At 41.2% G+C, this 18,346-nt stretch overlaps 1 protein-coding gene across 2 annotated transcripts in view; it reads right to left on the bottom strand.

The window, feature by feature from the left end:
• exd3 (exonuclease 3'-5' domain containing 3) overlaps positions 1 to 17,883 on the bottom strand; it is a 69,696-nt gene extending 51,813 nt beyond the window's left edge. The window contains exons 1-14 of one of the 2 annotated variants that reach the window (XM_074689718.1): positions 17,506 to 17,883; positions 16,602 to 16,661; positions 7,220 to 7,284; positions 6,427 to 6,588; positions 5,887 to 6,072; positions 5,730 to 5,783; positions 5,446 to 5,585; positions 5,257 to 5,363; positions 5,095 to 5,168; positions 2,237 to 2,275; positions 1,970 to 2,136; positions 1,345 to 1,498; positions 1,055 to 1,253; positions 869 to 978 (exon numbers count right to left, since the gene is read on the bottom strand). In XM_074689718.1, the coding sequence (XP_074545819.1) occupies positions 869 to 978; positions 1,055 to 1,253; positions 1,345 to 1,498; positions 1,970 to 2,136; positions 2,237 to 2,275; positions 5,095 to 5,168; positions 5,257 to 5,363; positions 5,446 to 5,585; positions 5,730 to 5,783; positions 5,887 to 6,072; positions 6,427 to 6,588; positions 7,220 to 7,284; positions 16,602 to 16,629 (1,485 nt within the window). In that variant the 5' untranslated portion in view covers positions 16,630 to 16,661; positions 17,506 to 17,883. The remainder of the gene's footprint in view (positions 1 to 868; positions 979 to 1,054; positions 1,254 to 1,344; positions 1,499 to 1,969; positions 2,137 to 2,236; positions 2,276 to 5,094; positions 5,169 to 5,256; positions 5,364 to 5,445; positions 5,586 to 5,729; positions 5,784 to 5,886; positions 6,073 to 6,426; positions 6,589 to 7,219; positions 7,285 to 16,601; positions 16,662 to 17,505) is intronic. The other variant, XM_074689717.1, reaches the window with a different exon arrangement.
• Between the last annotated feature and the right edge of the window lie 463 nt (positions 17,884 to 18,346).

Raw genomic sequence — 18,346 nt, forward strand, 5'->3', positions numbered from 1 at the left:
TCACAAGGTTTGGGGCAGAAATTACCCCTACAGCAGTGTTTTTGTGCAGCAGAAGCCCAGAGCGCATGTACCAAACACCCCCTCCCTGCTCCTCTGCCGGTTTCCTCTGCACTCAGACGGGGCCATATTTGACTTGACCCAAATGAACGGACTCCCACCAAAAAAATCAGATATCAGTCTGCATTCACACTTTATTTAGAGAATTTTCAGAGCGTTACTTTCCCACAAAAACACCGCTAAATAAGGCTTGTCATAAAACAGCGCTACCTCCGCTGCAGAGCCACAGCTGGCTACGAGACGCTCGCCGCTTAGTGTATCAGTCAGCACGCACGGCGTGCCAGATATAAACAAATGCAGGTAGTCTGCCAGGACGAAGACACACGATGAGAACTAGAGCCTTATTTAGCTGTTTTTTTGTGTGAAAGTAACGTGCTGAAAATTCTCTAAATAAAGCGTGAATGCAGACCAATCTCAGATTTTTTCGGTGGGAGTCCGTTTATTTGTGTTTTTTTGGTCAACTAAAATATGGCCCCGTCTGAGTGCAGAGGAAACCGGCAGAGGAGCAGGGAGGGGGTGTTTGGTGTGAGCGCTCTGGGCTTCTGCTGCACAAAATCACTGCTGTAGGGGTAATTTCTGCCCTAAACCTTGTGATGGGACCCAACTTGTTCCATCCCGGAGTACCACTTTAAGTCAGGCTACATGTATCCCAGACAAACTACTGAGATAAAGCCACATACAGTACTTCTCTGAGTTTTCCCCACAAAACTAAACACAAACAAGATTAGGGCTGAGGAATGATAACCCAAATTACAGTCATCTGGTCCTCTTCCTCAGCACAACAAAGCCTTCTGTAACTCGACTTATTCACCTTCTTGTGTACATGCAGAAGATCAAGCCCCCCATTAATCTTCAGTGGCTCGTTCAAAAACTGCTCCCAGGTGGCCAAGAGACACCTGACATCCCCTGACATACCGTAACCTGAGAGAAAAAGACAGAACGTTAGAGACAGGAGGATAATCTGAAGAACTGTACATGTGTAAAATGTTTATCTCACCCAGTTTCAGAACATGTTTCTCTGAAAACAAGCTCCTGATGAAGCTGACAGTGTCCGGGTGTTGACAGAAACCAGTGGCACAGAGGTCCAATAAGAAAACCTGGTCCTGGACTGCAAGCTGTATCAGGGCAACTTTCTGAGCTGACATACAGCCAAACGTGGGCTGCCACTCCATGTCAACTCCTACCACACTTCCCTCCTGAAAGAGGACACAGGCAGTGTGAGATGGAAATATGAAGTACAAGGAGAACACAAACTTTCAATGAAATCAAATGTATATGTCTTTGTACCTTCAGCACAATGTTTTGACATCTCTGGAGTGCTTCCTGCGTGTCCACAAAGTAAACATGGTCTTTGGAAAGTGGAACCTGGTAGAACTTTTCAAGGTGATCTTGAGAGGGAACCCACTCCTCAGCTTGTGCTGAATCAGTTTGATACATCTCTCTGAGACAAGAAACGCATGTATTTGAGATGAGACAAGCAGAAAAAAGAGGAAGAGACAAGGAAAGAAAAGAAAAACAAAACAAAACAAAACAGGATTAAAAACCTTGAACCTTGAAATGTCAAAATAACAACAACAGCTGTTGTTAGCGCTGGTGTCTGATGGACAGATAGTTCTGTGATTTCTGCTGCTTTAGTGACGCTGCTTTCAGCTCATTGGCCTTGCACTATACCAGACCTCAGTGTCTTAGCAACATATGTAGAGGTTTGTTTTCTTAAATCAATTTAAAAATGTCAAAGACACACTTCAGTTCCAATGAGCAGCTGTGAAAAGTGAAGACAGTGGACAAAACTTTAGGCTGCACATAAAGGCTATACATTCAGCCGCAGGCATTAACCCTCTTTAAAAAAGTACAGCATGCAATACCACAAATTACATAATAGGATATATTTATGCATATTTGCAAAACTCACTGAAGTTCAGGCGGTGGACTCTGCTGCGTTTCCCACAGCCCACTGGGGAGTCGATGTCTGGGGATGTTATATCTCGAGGACCACTGAGAGGCTTTCTCAGGACTGCAGTATTTCAGCAACATCTCTACCAACATGATCTGCAGCTCCGTGTCGTCTGCAACCACGTACTGCACATAAGAGTACACAGAAATGAAACATCCTGTAGTCACACTGATATTTTTGTTAACGTGCTGCTCAACTTCTTTATGCAACCAAAGAAACACTCACCTGTACGTGGTCACACCAGTTCTCCTCTGTCATACTTTTCTGAAACGTGGGGGACACAGAAATAAACAGGTCAATAATTTAATTTACTGACTAAAATAAAAAAAAAAAAAAAAGTGCAAGCAGTGAAAATTAAACAATTTTACTACTCACAGACCATTCCCAGTAACCTACACGTTAATGAAATCACAATGTGTGTTCTGTCTGTGTATCATGTGTTTGCAACATAATAAGAAGAATCCTGGTTGTATTGAGGGATTCATTATTAGAGAAACTCTGTTGCTCAGGAGCTTCTTTGACCTGATCAACTGAAACTACACAGAGTTAGTTTACCAGCTTTGTGCCTAAAATGGCAGAATTATGAACGTGAAAAAGGGGGATATACAGTGCTTAACTAATGTATTAGACTGCCTGTTAAACAAGAAAACCATCCAGCATCATGAGGTTGGTTTGATTTAACTGATCTTTCTCAGTGAGCTCCCTACGCTTCAGGATTTTGAACAATTGAGAGGAATTTTAAACTGAGCTGGTGTTAAATTTACACCCCAGTTTGAGCCAACACAGTGAAATTTTTAAAGAAGTCAAAAATTAAACTAAATAACTAATTTTGAAATCCAAAAATAATGTGCTTTGCTATTTTTTTCCCAGCTATTTAGTAAAACTGAAAATTTGAAAATTCATAGAGTACAAAAAGACTTATACCTTAGCATTAAAGAGATCATTTTGATTAAAAACGCTGTACCTACTGGTGGATTAATTATTACAGAGAGGTTAACCCTCATCCCCCTCCTCTGCCTGTGTGTTGATGATATGGGTGTGTCAGGACGTTTCTGGGAGTTTCTAGAGTAGACGTGGTTACATCAGCCAATCACAGCACACCCAGTGGGCAAGTGACTTTGCGTTTTGATGATCACGAGTAGGGCTGCACGATTATCGCAATCGCAATCGCAATCGCAATGTCAGCACACGCAATTATGTAATCGCAAAAGAGAATATCGCAATCGCAATCGCAATGTCAGCACATGCAATTCAGATTTTTCTCCATGATAACCAAGCAAGTCTGTAGACTCATCATGACACAACTTTTTTTATTAAATCGCAAGCACAATCGCAATCGCAATATTGTCCACCTAATCGCAAATCGCACCTTTTCCCCAAATCGTGCAGCTCTAATCACGAGTGGAGGAAGCTAATCATAGCAGCTACGATAGTGGACATAGCACGGAGAAAGAAAAGCAACCAAAGTGAAACATAACGGAAAACAGAGAAAGCTTTTTACTTAACGTAGGTGAAGCTTGGCTCCACTTTCACTCTCTTTCAGGCACTTGGAGAACAGCTCCAAGGGCGACGCTAGTTAGCTTTCTGCTAACCAGGTAGGTGTCAAAAACCCATGATTAGCTTGTGCTAACATGTCAAGTCAGGTGCACGGCTCGAGTCTCTCTCTTGAGTTACATAGTCGCGGTTGGAGGCACTGGGTGTGCGCTGCAGCTGGCACTGAGCCAAGGGGGAGGAGCCCAGTTTGAACATTGTGTTTACTAACAAGTAACAAAAATTCATGCAGACCCTACCTTTAAGTCTGTATGTGTCACTAAAACTGGAATATAGATCTGAGCAAGAAGACATTACACTCTGAAACAAAACCATACAGATACACTTACGTTCAGCTTTTACTTTATGAAAGAACATGGACCAAATGGAAAATATCACCCCTGAGCTGATTTGGTGTGTCAGAAACCTTGCAATGCTTATTACGGTAGGTTACAGATATAGCTACTGTGCTTTTTAAATTAATCTAAAATATTGTACTTGGCAGATAAATACCTTTTTGGCATATTGACCTCTGCCTGTAAAAAAAACATTACTACATGGTGGTTGCTTCCCTACAATGCAGGATTGGATTAAAATTGTAAATGATATTTATGCCATGGAAAGGGTTACTTTTTGTTTACATCTGCGAAAAGATGTTTTTGTTAAACTGTGGAGTAACTGGGTTAAATATGCCAAGTCCACTCAGACAGATTTTGTGGAGGTGACAATCTAAGGAATTTGTGGCCCTATATAACCCTAATTAGCTTTTGTGTGATTGTGGTTTTGTCATACTTTTCTCCCTTTCAAGACTATTTTATGCTGCATACTTGGTTGGTTCTGCACACTTTGTCTCTCCCATTTTAAACTTAGTTCCTTTACCTTTTTGGTAAATTCTTAAATAAGAAAAGAAAGACTGAGTGGCAGAGGTAATTCTATTACCTTTCTATGTTTTTTTCCTGATATCTGCCTTTCAGAATTGAAAAATAAATAATTTCATATATATATATATATATATATATATATATATATATATATATTGTACTTGGCAAACGCTAAAGCTTTAACTTTAACCTGAGGTCAAGGTCCAAATACTTTTCCGAGGGGTTTTCTCTCTATATAAATCTCACAGTTTTTGAAGTATACATGTACCTTTTAATGACCTGCTTTAATTGCCCCCCAAAACAGGGGCTGAGACTGCATGTACTAAAATACCATTTCAAAAAGTCATGTAGTGTCCACTTCATCTTTCACACTGTTTCCTGCTCCTACTTAAAGGCAGTAAAAGCACAGACAGTGTCTTTTAAACAAAACAAGAAAAAGCAATTCTCACTCTCAAAAACTCAAATTAAAATTATCAACAAGCTTTTTTGCAGGACGGGTTGGACAAAGAGGTTATGATTTTTTTTATTGAGAGACCAAATAGGAACATTCATCTGTGCCCCCCATAGTTATGATCCTCATTACTGACTGACAGTAAATCCCTGATGATGATGCTTGTCTGAACACCTGGCGTTAGTTATGCACGTCAAATCAAACAGAGCTGCTTTACTTACATCCACAAATCTTTTGTACATGAGGAAGCGCAAAGAATCCTTTCTCCTCTTTTGCAGAGCGTGGGGATACAGACCTGTGACAGAAAATGAGATAACTGTTATTTCTGTTTGTAGAGTGATAAACTCAAATCACCTAACATGAACCGAGTCATAGACACATACCTGGGTCAATGTTGAATTTCTCCACAAGCCTGAAAACCTGTTTGGTGAGAAGCTTGGGATGGATGTGATCCACGGACTGTTTGGACAAAGTGAGGCGAGGAAAATTTCTGTGGAGATAAACCAAGGTGAGCCCAAACTGAAGATCACTGGAACATACTACAAGTTACATCATGTTTAAACACTCCATACTTCATCACGTGCTCTACACTAAAGAGTGGATGACACCAAGAGTCCAGCAAGGTGACCAGTCGTTGTTCAAGATGATTGTGACCTGCTACAAAGTTCTCTGCCAGAGACAGCTTGTTCTGCAGGATTAGAGGAATACAGATCTGCAGAACGGAGACAGAATTTTAGAAGCTAATTAGATTTTTTTGAGATTTAGAAAGTTTGTATTTGATGTTTTGAGCATCCATTACATGTAACTAAGATAGACATCCATAAAGGTTACACAGACTGATGAAATGTTTTCTCACCTCCTCCATATTCAGCTCCTCCTGTATCTTTAGTTTAATGCCAAGCGCTGCTGCCTGCAAAAAAAAACACAAAGAGTAAATCAAAACCAAAACATGAAGTCTTTCTTTTACCCAGCTGTCCAAAAACTGTATGCTAACACCTTGATGAGGCACTCACCTCTTTGTAGCAGTTAAGAGACTGTAGTATGATAATGTGCAGCCGCAGTGTGTCTGGATCCAGAGAGTTCAGCTGGTAAATGTTTATAAGACCATCTACGAACCTGGTGTGGTCGTCTGTTAGCAAGCTAAGAGCGCGCTGCTGGAGTGACCTTTGCTGCTGCTCTGAGAATGAGCTTAAAGTCACCTAGAAAAAGGATAGAAATCATGAGAAACATAAATACAAACTACAACCAAAAAAATATGGACAGGAGAATGTTTTTCAATTAAGACATTAAGACATGAAGGATGAGGAAAAAAGGAGCTCGTACAAAAATGTGATGTTTTATTCTTAAGGGCACTGTGAGGAATCTGAAAGTAATCTTGGAATGAGTCATTTATACATTTGTCTGTTCATAATCCACAATTTAAAAAGAGATTATCAGCGCCAAAATACTTTTTTTCCAAATGCTATTTCTCAGTATCCTTGGTCAGGAAGGGAGAACACGAATGAGCTCTGCAGCCTGTAGATTTACGAGGTGTTTTCTTGCATCTTTCCTACCTGAGGATGTTCCTTGATCCATATCTGGAATTCCATGAGGATGTTGTGGCCGAGGGTGTGGCTCCGGCCCTTCTGTTTGCCAGGACAGCCCTCCAGGATTGTTAGCAGGGCCTCCAGGGGCTCGGACAGCTTTGAAAATCCCAGGAAGGCAGCCGCATGTAGCTGAGGGGGGAGAAGAGGACAGGGAGTTATGTACATAATAGCCAAAATGTCAAGAGGTGAAGATAATTTATGAAACAAAGCAGCATAATCGTCTTGTAAATCTTACTTAAAGGAGGTTAATTTAAAAGAGACCCTATGTGGAAAACCTCTGCAGCCTATCGCTATGTTGTTTCTTATATTCTGCCAGGCATTACAAAGTTCAGAGTTGTTGGTAAAATAAGGCAAGTGACAAGTTAAATTTTGGGCCCAGTGTAGACAAAGACTTGTGACACAGTTTTTAAAGAATGGAAACTGTGTTCTTCCTACACGAGAAAGTAATATCTGTGTGAGAATGCCTTACGCATCTTAATTAGCAAAACAGATGTCATCCACTCAATATCCTCCTCACACAGATCTCAAGTTCATTCAGTGCAACACAAATTCCTTCCTTCCTACTGACAGACACTCTGGTTTCCTCATTAACACACGCGCACATCTAAACATGTCTGTGTCCAAGCTCGCGCTCGCTGTTTCTGCTCCTTCCTGTAGAGTGCTCTGACAGACACACAGAGCTCTGGTCTTACCTTTAATAAAAACATGCACTCAGTATTTACTGTGTGGGACTGACACAAGCTTTAACTGAGACTCTTACCGCCTGCATATCTCTCAGGGTCCATAACTCCAAAAGTTGGTCTCGCAGCTTGGTGGGGTCAAGACCTGAGGGGGGATCATGCACACATAGATGAGTTTGGGTTTCACTCTGACCTCTGACCTCCATCGACCTGTGAAGGAAACAAACCTCTTTGCCCTTTAAGTTTTTGTGTTTGAAGGTACCTGATAGCTTGTATTGGTTCATGGGATTTGTAATGATGCCTACAATGATGATGATACCCTGCAGGTCAACAGTTTTGAAACACCCACATTACTGCAGTTTTTGATTGAAAATGGGGCAGATTAACATGTTATGATACTCTGAAATAAAAGCATAGAACAAATAAACAACTGAAGTTAAAAAAAAAAATCATGGAATTAATGAATAACCCAGAACTATTAAAGTGGACATATCATGCTTGTTTCTCCTTTTCACTATGCCAGACTAGGATGCCTGTAAAGCATTTCTGCCCTCAGTACAAGTCATTTAGTTCCTTCATTGCCCCACAATAGCGTTCTCAATATCCTCATTTTAGGCTATTCTGAAGATCTCATTGAACGCTCCGTTTAGAGAATGACCTCCAGTAACCTCGCAGCGTCACAGCCCTTTGTGCTCTGATTGGTCAGTTCTATCAGAGGAGCGGAGGGGGTAGAGCCAGGGGGCGGTTTTTGCAGCATGGCAGTATTTAAAAAAATCGCCATATTGGATGGAGCAGACCGAGCGAGTTTGCTGTTTGCCAAAACTTCACCGTAAGGCATTGATAGCAGTAATAAAATGGCAGAGTGTAGGATACGTCCTTTTGTATTGGACCCCGAGTCAGACCCGGACGGTTCTGCAGCTCAGGAGGAAGAAAATCCACCTGGACACAGATCATCTCAGGACGCTTCAGTGTGGTGAGTCAAACCGGTACTGTAACATGTATAGTTTATACGTGGAAATATAGGCAGACTTCACCAATAAACTATTTCTATAACAGGGCTCCATCCTGCTCCTTCACTTTTCTCTGTCTGTTTTATCCATCATGCTGAAAGTGTAGTCTAAAGATCGCCTCTGCCGTCAGTTCATCACTATGTTATTACCGCAGCATTATTGTGGTCCAGGTTCACAGTGCATGTCAGAACAAGCATGCAAATATTCCAGTCTCACAAGTATTACGACTTCTGCTAAAACTACAGTGTTTTAACTGCTAATTCACCATGTAAAGCCGAGCTGCTCAGCAGAGCAGAGTCCCTGCATCCAGCATCTGAGGGGGGATACCTGGCTCTTGGTGGGTGTATCCCTCGGTGGCGGTTGTGTGACTAACTGACATCACAGAGGAGGAGCTGCTTTATCAGATTACTCCAATAAAAAGAAAGGATCCTCGTGTCGTCACGACGGTCGAAATCTCGCAGGCAAATGGCAATGACCTATTTTCAGAGGCATCAAATCTCGTTCTAGGATATCAGAAAAAAAAACAATATCTCATTTTTTGAAAATTCAGGGGGTGTAAGGTCTTGTTTTCAACTTTATTATTTTATATGTAAGTATTAAATCAGGGATCAGCATGATATGTCCTCTTTAAACTAAACTTTCAATGGATTAAATTAGCTGCCTTTGGCTAATTTAACAGCTTAACACACTCATGGCATTGTTTCTACAATAGAAATATTCTTTCGAAAGTTCTTCTCAACTCTGTTGCAGAAGTTCCCAGAGATACTGTGCGTGGCAGCTAACAGCTGCTCACTCTTCTGTTGATTTTATCCCAAACCAGCTTGATGGGGTTTGAGTCTGGAGACCATGCTGGCCGCTCTTTGTTTTCAAGCTTATCTTTCTCCTGAGGTAGTTCTGGCAGAGCTTGGTTTTCTGTTTTGACTCGCTATTATGCTATAGGATGAGCGTATACCAGAGAGAACTGCATGCAGTGCAGAATGCCACGGTAGCCGTTTTTGGTTCAAGGTACCTCTCTCTTTACAGAAGTTACCAACCCTGGATCCAAAAAAACAGCCCCAGACCATCTCACTTCCTCCTCTGTGTTTGACGGTTGATGTCACACACTGAGGAACCACCCTTTCACCTCGTCCACAGTGTAAAAAAAAATCCTGTGCAATGGATAAAGGATGTCAAATTTTGATACATCAGTCCGACACCTTCCTCCAGTCTTCAGCAGTCCATTGTCCGTGTTTCATGACACAGAAAAGCCTCTTTTTCTTTGTTTGACATCTAAGAAGTAGCTTTTTGGCCACAAATCAACCTGTCAAACCTGCATCTCCAAGTCCTCTCTTTTCAGTTAAGACTGAGGGCGTGGTCACACTGGCCATCCGAACCATGCCCAGGCACGCTTCAACCCTAAAGTCCAGTTTGTTTGGCCAATGTAACCACAAGTCTACTGTGCACCAGAGTCCTGCACTGGGTCGGGTACCCGCAAAAACAGCTGATTTGCAGGTGGTTTTTAAAAACTTTTTTTTCCCTGGGTTTGGATCTGGGTGGAAAAAATGCGGGTCAGGTCGCGGGTTTTAGTGTGACACATCAAAGTTAATATAAAATAATAATAAATACCCAACAATAAAATAAAAACGTAAGTTGTACGCTGGTTGTAAGGCTGTGACCATATAGCCACACTATCCAGTTCTTATCATACATCCATGGTTGTGACATGATCACGGCTCGTACCTGCTGAGCGTCACTTAAGTCTGGACAGAAAGTAAGTCTACTATTACACATGTAAAGGTCCTTTTAAGAGATTAAAAGTTGAAAAGCATTAAACGTAAAAAAACAGTGATTTTACAGTTGTATGTGAGAAGATCACAGAGGGTTGATGATGGAGCTGAAGTCAGGCTTTTATTGAAAGAGTTGCTTCATTCAGGTGCGTTGTTTACTCACTGGCATCTGAACTATGGCGATAAACCGTTCAATTATCAGACAATATGAGTCAAAATGATAACTTCAAGTAAGGTTAAGGGTCGGGCTGCAGGTCGTGTTTCAACGGGTCGGATCGGGTTGCGGTACTAATCGGGCTGATGCGCGGGTTTGCGGTTCGGGTGCGGGTTTGTACATCCCCTGGTCGGGGCGGGGCGGATCTTGAAAATTGGACCCGTGCAGGACTCTGCTGTGCTTTTCTCTGCTTTGGCACGCTTCAGAGAGGTTTGCTTTGGTGTGGTACACTTCATGTACGAGCACAAGCAAGTGGTCACAAGGGAGTGTTTAATTCTTGATGGACGCTCCTCTCGACAGTCGTTTTGAACAAAAATGGGGTGTTAAAGGACTGTGTTAGACCAAACCAAATTAAGCCAAAAAGTCCCAAAAGTTGTAACAGCACTCTCTGTGCTCCCCATTGTGGGAACTCTGATGAGACCATGCTACATGTAAACAAATACTTCATGATGGCGTGCCTTAAGTCTGGCTCATGTTGGAGTAGTGTGACTGCGGGCTGTACTGGCCAGCAGGGGATGGCGTTCATGCTTGAGTACTGCACGGTTCAGATGGGATCGCACCTTGAGACTTGTATACTGCAACCACAACTGAGCGGTGCTTGAAGCTGTTGTCCTGTGAGCGCCTCATTGACACTTTCACTTTCTCTTGAATTTCTCTGCAGGAAGGACCTAGCTCTTTGAAAGTTATGATGGTCTGACATACAAACTGTAACAATATCTTTTGTTTAATTCTGAAATGGATGGGGTTATTTCTAACCTCTGACAGATCACCTCTTACCTTTGTACTATTTCCAACTTTTCATTGGACTTTAATCTCTTGAATTTCATTTGAAAAGAAACCTTGAAAACTGGGGTGTTCTAAAACTTTTAACTGGTAGTGTTTATTGTGTGGTCATAAAGATATTCTTTGGACAGCATTAACCCATCCTTCCACTTGATATTTTGGCATGTGAATAAGAAGTTAAATGTTTGTTCCAAACTGATGAAACATCGTCTCTTGTGTCCCATATCTCAGATTCTTCGTAACATGATACACTGGAAATATTGTTTGTTAAAACAGGCATAGCTGTGCAGCCATAACGTCAAATATTATTTCTTTAACAGGCATAGAAGAGCAGCCATAACATCGGATTAACAGCTGAGGCAGGTTGCAGAGTCGAGGAACCCAGCATTAGCTCTGCATTCCAGCTGATTCGACAGCCAAAATACTCCAGAGACGAGACTCAGGACACCTTCTTTTGGAAGACCATGATGCACAAAGGGTCAAAGAAACAAGAGGAGGCATCCGCAGACATGTGTTTCACATCTCTCTGTCCATCTGTGTGTGTTCCACTAAGCCCTTTCTAAAGCTACGGTTTCTTTCTCTGTCGCTCATGCTGTGTGGGCTCCACCGTAACCTGTCCCCTCCAAACCCCCCCTCTCCAAACCTCCCCCCTCCTGCTTCCCAGGGCTAGTTTTCCTGTTCTACTCTCCCTCCCTGCAGCAGCCTCTCTCGATTTTTGTCTCGGATTTCCCCAGGAAAGGGCTATGCGGTGGTCATGGTGTAAAAAATATAACCTTCCTGATGCATAGCCTGGGAAAGCAGACCAGCAGGCCTCTCCCTCTATCGGGTCAGCCTCTTTCTTTACTGTAAGTCTTCTGGTCCAACACTTTTTTTCTTCTTTACATTGCTAATCAAAATGGACTTCCACCTGCCAGACACAGAAACATAACAGTTATTGTATTTTTGAGCCAGTCTTTAAAAGCCAGCACTGCTTCATGTTGAAGCACATTTAGTCATCATTATCTACATTAGAGCCAGACTTCAGAGATTAAAGAGTCCAGAGATGGGAGGGATGAAGGTGATATCAGATCAGCCATCATCAAATAATGAGCTAAAAACCATTCTTAGGAGCTGCTGACACTCTCATTGGGTTAAAGAAGTCACCTGCTGATCAAACCCTGGTTAGCCACAAGAGGGCAATAGGTGCTATGCACGAAAGTGTTATCAGATATCATTATCAAACAAAATGTGGAGCTGCAGTGTGAAAGTACTGTATCGCCTCTAAGCAAGATCAGTGACCTACAGTCAGTCAGTCGTGTTCCAGTGAAACCTTAAAGTGATACTCCGGGACTGAACAAGTTGGGTCCTATCACAAGGTTTAGGGCAGAAATTACCCCTACAGCAGTGATTTTGTGCAGCAGAAGCCCAGAGCGCTCACACCAAACACCCCCTCCCTGCTCCTCTGCCGCTTTCCTCTGCACTCAGACGGGGCCATATTTTACTTGACCAAAAAAAACAAATCAACAGACTCCCACCGAAAAAATCTGATATCAGTCTGCATTCAGGCTTTATTTAGAGGATTTTCAGCACGTTACTTTCACACAAAAACACAGCTAAATAAGGCTTTCCTACCAGCTCCAACCTCACCAAGCAGAGTTAACATAACCTCACTCTTCATTTTATTGATAGACTCTCAAGTGTGAACAGACCACTGCAGAATAACTGCTTGTGCCTCAGATGTTGTATGTCAGCAGGGCAAATGTTAGTTAATTCTAACAATAGATACACCAATGGATGCCAAATAAATAATTATCCCATGGTTTGGAAAATCTGTAGTCCACAAAGAATCTGCTTTCATTTGGAAAAAAATGAGCTTCATTCGTTTTTTAAAAAACAGCACAGGCATTTCAAATAACCTAGACTTGGATAACACACCATGATGCCACCGCTTGGACAGCTACACAACAGCACACTATGTAAAACTGTCAACAGCATAGCACCTCCAACATGTAGTAAATGGACTGAGGAGTGCAGAAACACTGCTATGTCCCATTGAAAGGCCTTTAATTTCAAGCATCTGAATAGCTTAAGAGTTTCCTTTGCTGTTCTCAGTGGTTCTCTGCTTTTATACACGCCACTCAAGCCCATTCATCCAATGGACGAGCATACGCACGAGCACTGGGACTCACACAACACAAACAGCACAACCCACTCCACTTTGGTTTCAGTGTTTGTGTGAGGAGAGGAGAGGACAGGGAGCGAGCAGAGAGGTGAGAAGAGCAGGGTGGAGGAATGTGGAGCATGTAGCTTCTTTACAGTTGTGGCCTAGTTGGTGAATGACAGAGCTGGGGGCTCTCCATTCATTACAACATAATGACCTCCATCATCACATACAAACAGACACGGTGCATACACTCATTCACCTCCGGAGAGAGTGGTTTATTTTTCTTTCCCTAACCGACTCATGTTCAGTGGGAATAAGTGAGAGTAACTCATTTTGCTACACAGATTTCAAAGTAATGGTGCAGAATCCAAACACACCTCTTTGAAACTCATAAAAGTCACACTTCAATTTTGGTTAATTTAACTGAGATTGAATCCTTGGGCAAGTCTAACTGCCTGTTGCCAGGCAGCTGCCAAAATAAAGAAAACACAAAGATCAAGTGTCTAAATGGGCCGTTTGGTGTCACTACAGCCACCAGAACAGCTTCACTGGGACTTGGCAGAGACTGTGCAAGAGGCTCAACTCTACTGGAAGGTTGCCTTGACATTCTTCTACAAGCACTTCTCTCCTTTTGTGCTGTGTTGTAGGTGCTGAAACAAAACATTCAACAGGTGCCATTAATGAAGCTTGAAAAAGAAAAGAGTACAAGCACTGCGTGAATATGATGCTTATTTATGCATTGTTTGCATGTTGATTGCCTCTCCAAAAGTGACCCACTAGAGCTGGGTTTCTATCCAAATGGGGCCAATACAGACCCACAAGTTCCACACTGGAAACAGAGGAATGCTGCTGATCCACTGTACACCTCATGAGATCACCTCTTCAAGGAAACTTATGTTGCATTAAACGATTGATGAAGTAAGATGCAAACTGTTACAAAGTCAGTGACATTAAAGCGGTAGTGAATTTTACTTAAAAAAGAAACTTAAAGGGGACATATCATGCTTGTTTCTCCTTTTCACTATGCTAGACTAGGATGCCTTTAAAGCATTTCTGCCCTCAGTACAAGTCTTTACTTCCTTCATTGCCCCACAATAGCGTTCTCAATATCCTCATTTTAGGCCATTCTGAAGATCTCGTTGAAACGCTCCGTTTGGAGAATGACCTCCAGTAACCTCGCAATGTCACAGCCCTTTGTGCTCTGATTGGTCAGTTCTATCAGAGGGGCGGAGAGGGTAGAGCCAGGGGGCGGTTTTTGCAGCATGGCAGTATTTACAAAATCGCCATATTGGATGGGGCAGACCGAGCGAGTTTGCTGTTAGCCAAAACTTCACCGTAAGGCACTGATAGCACTAATAAAATGGCAGAGTGTAGGATACGTCCTTTTGTATTGGACCCCGAGTCAGACCCGGGCGGTCCTGCAGCTCAGGAGGAAGAAAATCCACCTGGACACAGATCATCTCAGGACGCTTCAGTGTGGTGAGTCAAACCCGTACTGTAACATGTATAGTTTATACGTGGAAATATAGGCAGACTTCACCAATAAACTATTTCTATAACAGGGCTCCATCCTGCTCCTTCACTTTTCTCTGTCTGTTTCATCCATCATGCTGAAAGTGTAGTCTAAAGATCGCCTCTAACGTCAGTTCGTCACTATGTTATTACCGCCGCATTATTGTGGTCCAGGTTCACAGTGCATGTCAGAACAAGCATGCAAATATCACAGTCTCACAAGTATTACCACGTCTGCTAAAACTACAGAGTTTTAACTGCTAATTCACCATGTAAAGCCGAGCTGCTCAGCAGAGCAGAGTCCCTGCATCCAGCACTCAGTCAGTCGGCTCTTGGTGGGTGTATCCCTCGGTGGTGGTTATGTGACCAACTGACATCACAGAGGAGGAGCTGCTTTATCAGATTACTCCAATAAAAAGAAAGGATCCTCGTGTCGTCACAACGGTCGAAATCTCACAGCCAAATGTCAATGACCTATTTTCAGAGGCATCAGATCTCGTTCTAGGATATCAGAAAAAATACAATATCTCATTTTTTGAAAATTCAGGGGGTGAAAGGTCTTGTTTTCAAATTTATTATATTATATGTAAGTATTAAATCAGGGATCAGCATGATATGTCCTCTTTAAAACAATTTATATAACTTAAAATATCCTCCAGATGTTTAGGTTAAATAGTTTTCTTAAAGTTCTAGTGTGCTTTAACCATAGACTGTATAAAACATAGACTTGTCTGTCACTCACTCATCTGCTGTGATCCTGTGAAATGAAGCCAATCCGCGAACGCAGGCACATTGGAGATGACGTCAGCTTTGAGCTTCGACAATCAAACATTCCTAATAACTTCTAAACCACCAAGCTAGAAAAAAAATCACCCACTGTCCGGTGTGTGATGAGGGCAAAATCAGTGTTTCAGACCCAAGCTGTTTTTTGAACCAGGCTCTTTTAGCACTTCCACATAGGCTTCATTTTTCTCAACCAGATGTTTCCCCAGAGTTATCATACTCTATATAACAAAAAAAAATACTTCTGGGTTATAAAACTAGAATATAAAAGGATTATGAAATGACCTTGAATTTCACATTCTTCTGCAAGTTAGCTACCATCAAGAAGAGCTGCATGTAACTGATACAGACAAGTTGCATTAGTAAAAAAAAAAAAAAAAAGAAAGAAAAAAAGGAAAAGAAAAGAAAAAACAGACTTAACATTGCCCATGCTAACACAAATGCTGTTGCAACAAAACTGTGATGATAACCGGTGTCTAAACTTTTTTTTTAAGTGGCCTAAATTTGATTTTGCGCCTAGGCCATAGGCCAGCGGCTCCCACTGACATATTTATAAACTAGAAAATAACCAGGATCAAGATCTGGATTATTTTTCTTATTGTTTTTGAAGATATTCTTACAAATAACTTGACCTGCAAATGAATTTTTCATCTCTAAATATTTCTTATCTGGCTCTCTGAAAATGTAAACCTTTTCTGCACCATTTCAAACTATTACCTAACCTTGTGTCCTCTAATTAAAAACAGTTCATTATGATAATTACATTAATTGAACATGTCAGCCGTCAGCGCTCTTGAGCTTTTGTAAAATGTAGCGCTTTAGCTTTAAAAAAGTGGCCTATGCACAGTCCAAATGTAGTTTTCTGAGACATTAGACTTTGGTTTTGTTTGCGCATTTGACAAAAATGTAAATGTACACATCAGTGAAAACATGATTAATTTCAGTGCCACAATTATTAGATAAAAAGATAAAAGCTGGGACCAAATGAAAATGGATCTCAGGCCATAATTAGCCTCCTCATATCAAGAAATAGAGAATGTGAAATTAATATTGTTTAGTATTTATATAAGTGGATACTAACCCTGACTTACAAACCAAAGCCAGCGAAAGAAGCCCAATGCAGACAACAGTCAACTGTTTTTGAACCTTTTGGGCCTGATTTCATGTTCTTACACCACAGAAAACTCTAATGTCTCTAGTTTCTATATTAGAAAGTAATGTTTAAGTGTGTGATCTGAAACTAATACTAACCCACTGTCTCTGTAGGAGTTTGGTTCATTTCTGTCCACGGGAAGGTGCGATGCTATCAAACTGTTGAGGAAAGCACATGGAACAACAAAATGTAATAAGTGGGACATCTCTACTGCAATAAGTCAAACCTGTTTTCTAAAACAGATGAAACTTTAGTGATGACACTTAATTAGCAACACACGCTGTAGTTATTTAAATTAGTAGTCTTGGAAAGAAAGCGCTGAAATATGCAACAAAAATGATAAAAAATTTAAACTAGATTTTAAAAAAACATAGTTGGAATACATGAAGCAGTGTTAAACACCTCATCTCAGAAAACTTTGAACGTGTATCAGATGATTATAAACCAGTTTTGCTGACATTATCATTCTAGGTGCAAACACACTTGTGGGAACAGCAGTCTGAGAAAGGGCCAGGTGCCAGCTGGCTATGTGACCAGATTTCAGACTGAGGATGTTTTTATAGGCCTGATTTCTGGGTATTTCTTCCTACATGTCTACAGGCCTGTTTCAGCAGTCAGAACTGCCGAGACAACAGCACTCACAGTGGTTTGAGTGAGGCGGGAAAAAGAAGCTTGAGGCCTGAGGCCTTTTTTATGAGCTGCCGTCTCCCCCTAATGGTAGGAACATACACCCAAGTTCCTCAGTGGCTAAAGTCACACTGTGTTAGTAAATATTTGCCTCTCTTAAACAAGCACAACATCTAATGACATCAGCAAGTGTTAATTATACACTTAAAACTAATTTACAAGGACGTGAATGTAGTTCTCCCAATGAATCCCTACAGGTTTGCCCATGAATTACTTTGATTAGCTCAAACCTCGGTGCTAGCTTGTCATGTTACGCTGATAAACACAGTGGACGTCATTTTGTTAATATCTCGCCAAGTAAAAATAAATGTATACCTAAATATTGTCTATGTATCGACGGGGGCTGACTCACCATACGGTATTTTAATTCGTTAAACTATCTTCAAGTGAGTTGAAATATGTAGCGAACGTTGCCCCTGCAGATGATGACTGGACCGAGCGCTGTCTTCTGCCCTGTGAAAAGCCTGGTAGGTGGCTTGTAGGCCCTGACAAGACACTCCGCATGGATCTAGATTTACGGGAAATCATAATCTGGCGTAAAACTAATCGTATCTATAAAACATGATATACCCTGAACCTGGTAGCATTATAAAGTTACTGATTTGAGGAGACTGTCTGGAGTGGCGTTCACATGGTAGAAAGCAACGCACTGCCTGTAATACAGAACTTGGGGGAAAAAAAAACCTGTTCCTGAACCCTTCTTGCTTTTTGGGTGAGGCTGTCATGGAGGAAAATGTACTACTGCCCACTTCTGGACAATAAATAGAATACAGATAACGACTTCTTTTTTAAATATACCATTTTATTTTCATTTTCGTTTTACAATTTGCAAATTCACAAAACGAAACCCATTATAAAAAAGGAATAAAAGATAATTATTCTTCAAAAAACATAAATAATCACCCTGACAGACAAATCAAACAAATAAGCTCATATCCTCCTGACTACAAGGAAAAAAAATTATTGTCCAATCACAAAGATTTTACGATTCCCCAATCTTTGTGAGGTTATTAGAATACTGAACACATTTTTTTGAAAAAAAAAAAAAAAAAAAGTTTTTCATATTTCAGATACTATGTACATTACAATGCATATTACAATGATAAAATACAGTAAAAAAAAACATTCAAACAATGTTCAAATGTGTTTTTAAGAG

Source organism: Halichoeres trimaculatus, unplaced genomic scaffold, assembly GCF_033239565.1.
Source record: "Halichoeres trimaculatus isolate MK-OKI-2021-1 unplaced genomic scaffold, fHalTri1.1 fHalTri1_scaffold_16, whole genome shotgun sequence".
Lineage (NCBI taxonomy): Eukaryota > Metazoa > Chordata > Actinopteri > Labriformes > Labridae > Halichoeres > Halichoeres trimaculatus.